Below are 3,519 nucleotides of genomic sequence, written 5' to 3'. Positions count from 1 at the left end.
ATTGATCTATCTGCGCTGAATGAATCGTGAGTTTCGAATGTTTCTCGCGCGCCCGATTATTTGAATCTCCCATGCGCGCCAAACGAAGGAGATCCCGACCGTGAACCGGACGCATCTAACAATTTGAGTCCCCCCAATGCGCCAATGAGCAACACGAGGTTGATCGAATCCCATCTTTGCGCAGCGGTTAGCTACTACGTTCGTTAGAAGCAACATGACACATCGCCAAATGAATAGTGTTCTTGCCACTTTTCGGACTCATTCTTGTTTTCAACAATTGCCCATTGATTGCCACTCAACTCTCGATCCACCGTGAAATCCTGCTGAAGTTGTTAATGTAGCTTGAGGAGGGTATCTTCACTTAAGGCTTCATAAAGCACTGATTTCTATTCTCCAAAAAACTCCCAATGACATGATTCCTGACTCGTTGCAAATGGATTTTAGTACAGATGGGGCTACGTTGGATGCTCAATAAAAAATTCAAATCTGCCCAATTCAAATTAGAATCGCGAACATTCCGACTTGTAAGCCAGAAATCGTTGGTGTTTGGCGAGGTTCTTCTAAATCGAATAATGTCCATGAATTCCTCGATCGTTTTATCAATGACTTTTCAGAAATTAATACTAATGGAGGCATTATTCACAATGAAAAGTTATATCCTACCGTAAATTTCTACCGTATTTGACCGTAAACCCGAAGATTTAATGAGTTTTTCAACGTTCAAGGCTACGCAATTTCGTCAAATCGCGCTTTGCACTGGTCCAGTGCTGCTCAATGGAATGGTAGATGCATCTGTTTATTCACATTTTCTGACTTTTCATCCTGGCATACGTATTTTGACGCCTACGTCAGTAACATCGGAAAGAGATTATGAGCGTGTTCAATCATTGATGCTCATCGTTGTTGACAAGTGCGAAATGGTTTATGGTGCGGAATTCAGGAGCTGCAATCTTCATTGTCTGCCCCATGTCGTTGAGGACGCCAAACGTTTTGGATGTATTGATGGATTCTCGGCATTTCCATATGAAAATAATATGACGTACTTCAGGGATTCTTGTCGCAAACCGCATCAGCATCTCCAACAAATTTACCGACGAAATATGGAAAGGAAGACCGTGGACATCCGGGAAGGAAGCCCTGTTGTAGAATCACTAGCTTAACAAGTGATTCTTGGCAAACCTTGGCATGGACCTTTTCCACCATCTGTTACAGCAAATTGTTCTCAATATCGCTCACTCATATATCGCGGCGTCATAATTTCGTTGAATAACCGTGATGACACGGTAATTTTGGATGATTCTTCGATAACTATTGTTCAGAATATTATCTCAATTGATGACGAATACTGTCTTACCGTGAAGAGGTTCAGAAGGACAGACGAGTTTTTTAATATCAGGTGTTCATCAACCGCAGTACGAGTTTTCCGCTGTTCAGCCCTTCTTGATGAAACTTATACTGTTCCGATTTCTCCCGTTTGCGGTAAAGGTTTTCGAATGCCTTACTGGCATAAAGATTGTCGGATTTCAATCCCTGGAGTTTTTATTGCAGTTTTGCTGGCATCATCGCTGTCTGTTTAGGAGTGTAGCCATTTACGTTCTTCATTGTGATTGATTGTCCTATACATCTGTTCATGTCTACTCCGACAGGAATGATATTATTGCCGTTTGCCCATTGTGTCCAGCTGTGTTGGTAGGACATCCATTAGTACTTGCCGGTTGCATTTCATTGTTCTCTTCTGTCTGTCGCGGTATATATAAATTTTGTATTCTATCCTTAACGGACGACGTTCAGAGTAAGTTTAGAGTTCAGTAAGGGTTAACAATTTCTGAAGGTTGTGAGAAAGTGGAGAGGGCGTATAGAGTTAGGGCAAATTCGGATAATACTGTTTCCTATCCACTGATAATTTTCGGGCAGAGTTTAGTGTTCATTTTTGTAAGTGTTATTTAAATGTAATCCTTAGATTTTTTGTTCCTTACCCAAATGGAATATCCTGTTTGGCAAAGAATTTGCTGATGGAGTCTACCAAAGGACGGGGATAAAGAGTACGGGTGCGAGGAGGCGGACGAGGACGCCACAGAGGAGCAGCAGGTGGAAAAGGCGGAGGAGCAGGACGGAGATCATGTGGACGAGACTCTCTCCTAACGGCACGTGTCCTCTCCTCGATGGTGGCCGACATTGAGGCGATGAATGCCGTTTCCCGAACCCCTTCATCCCTTGTCCATCCTATAGCTTCAACAGCTACCCTCCACCACTCCCAAGCGACCTCTTTCATTTCCCAACGGAGCTCCACCCCGAAATGCAACTCTTGTCCATCCTATAGCTTCAACAGCTACCCTCCACCACTCCCAAGCCACCTCTTTCATTTCCCAACGGAGCTCCACCCCGAAATGCAACTCACAGAGTCCATCCCGTCCATTAATGCCTCCATTAATGCCACACCGGCCACCGGAGTTTGTTTCAGGAGCTGGTGCAATGGAGGCAAGGAGGAGAAGAGCAGAGGCGCTGAGGGCAGAGGGTGAGAGGCTCCAGGCAGAGGCAGCAGCAGCAGCCGAGGTAGCAGTAGGAGCAGAAGCAGCAGCAGAAGCAGCAGCAGAGGCAGCACCAGCAGAGGCAGAAGGAGTAGCCGCAGCAGAAGCAATAGCAGAAGAAGAAGCCGCAGCAGAGGGAGCAGCAGTCGTAGTAGAAGCAGCAGTTCCAGCAGCGGTAGCAGCCTCAGCAGCAGTAACAGCAGCAGCAGAGATGAGCGAAGCAGCGGAGATGGCCGGTGCTCCACGATGGGCGTAAGTCAGGTAAAAAAAAATGACTTTCCGGGCTAAAAATAACAGGGGTTCCTTCACAACAACTCATTGTTACAGGTACTATCTACTAAACAAAGTACAGGCAATCGAGCGCTTGGTAAGGTAAGATCACAGATCGATGCAATTTTTTAGTAGAAAATGATGAATCTTATGACACTCAGAATTCTAATTTAATATTTTTTTCATTTCAGGCAACATCAGCGTGAACAATTGCAGAAACCTGATGACCTCCCTCAAGGATTCCCACTGAAGAGTTTGGAGGATTTCCTCGCACTTGAAAATGCAGACCCTGGCATTTTCGATGATTTAGTATGTCTAGTAATTATTTTTCAATGTCCTTTGTAACGATCCAACGAATATTAATTGGTCACTATTTTAACACGTTGCATTTTTCATCCATCTCGGGAAGGATAATCCACAGGAATGTGCGAATGTATCCTTCCATGCTGCATTCCACCCCGAAGAGCTGGTATCGGAGGATATCACGTGGATGGGGATTCCCCGTGACGGTAATCCTCCGATCGTGAAGCACTCCCTCCAAAGAAGCCGCTTTACTCGTGCTTGCCGTGGTAAGTACTTATTGTTTGTTTGTAACGATGTTTCCCCGGAGTGTTCCGTAAGTCCGGGGAATTGGTTACCTTCGCCGGTTCCATAGCATCCGCGAATTATTGGGAGGGCGCCAGCTATTTTAAGATGGTAAAACAGCAAACCAGAGTTCCGC

General features: G+C 45.2%; 1 protein-coding gene across 1 annotated transcript; it reads left to right on the top strand.

Annotated features, from left to right (window-relative positions):
- The first annotated feature begins 2,472 nt into the window (after window positions 1–2,472).
- On the top strand, window positions 2,473–3,004 carry LOC105272104 (antifreeze protein Maxi-like). The gene is made up of 3 exons (XM_011314006.1): window positions 2,473–2,780; window positions 2,856–2,895; window positions 2,990–3,004. Exons 1-3 carry the CDS (start codon window positions 2,473–2,475, stop codon window positions 3,002–3,004), a joined length of 363 nt encoding a protein of 120 aa, XP_011312308.1.
- The last annotated feature ends 515 nt before the right edge of the window (window positions 3,005–3,519 follow it).

The sequence above is a fragment of the Fopius arisanus genome, unplaced genomic scaffold (genome assembly GCF_000806365.1).
Source record: "Fopius arisanus strain USDA-PBARC FA_bdor unplaced genomic scaffold, ASM80636v1 scaffold00139, whole genome shotgun sequence".
NCBI lineage: Eukaryota > Metazoa > Arthropoda > Insecta > Hymenoptera > Braconidae > Fopius > Fopius arisanus.
This window is presented reverse-complemented; position numbering and strand designations above follow the sequence as displayed.

What these genes read in the sequence shown, in the direction of transcription:
- LOC105272104 (XM_011314006.1), top strand. Translation starts at nt 2,473, where the DNA reads ATGGAGGCAAGGAGGAGAAGAGCAGAGGCGCTGAGGGCAGAGGGTGAG. An exon ending in GCCGGTGCTCCACGATGGGC is followed by an intron (nt 2,781 to 2,855) that starts GTAAGTCAGGTA and finishes TCATTGTTACAG; the next exon opens with GTACTATCTACTAAACAAAG.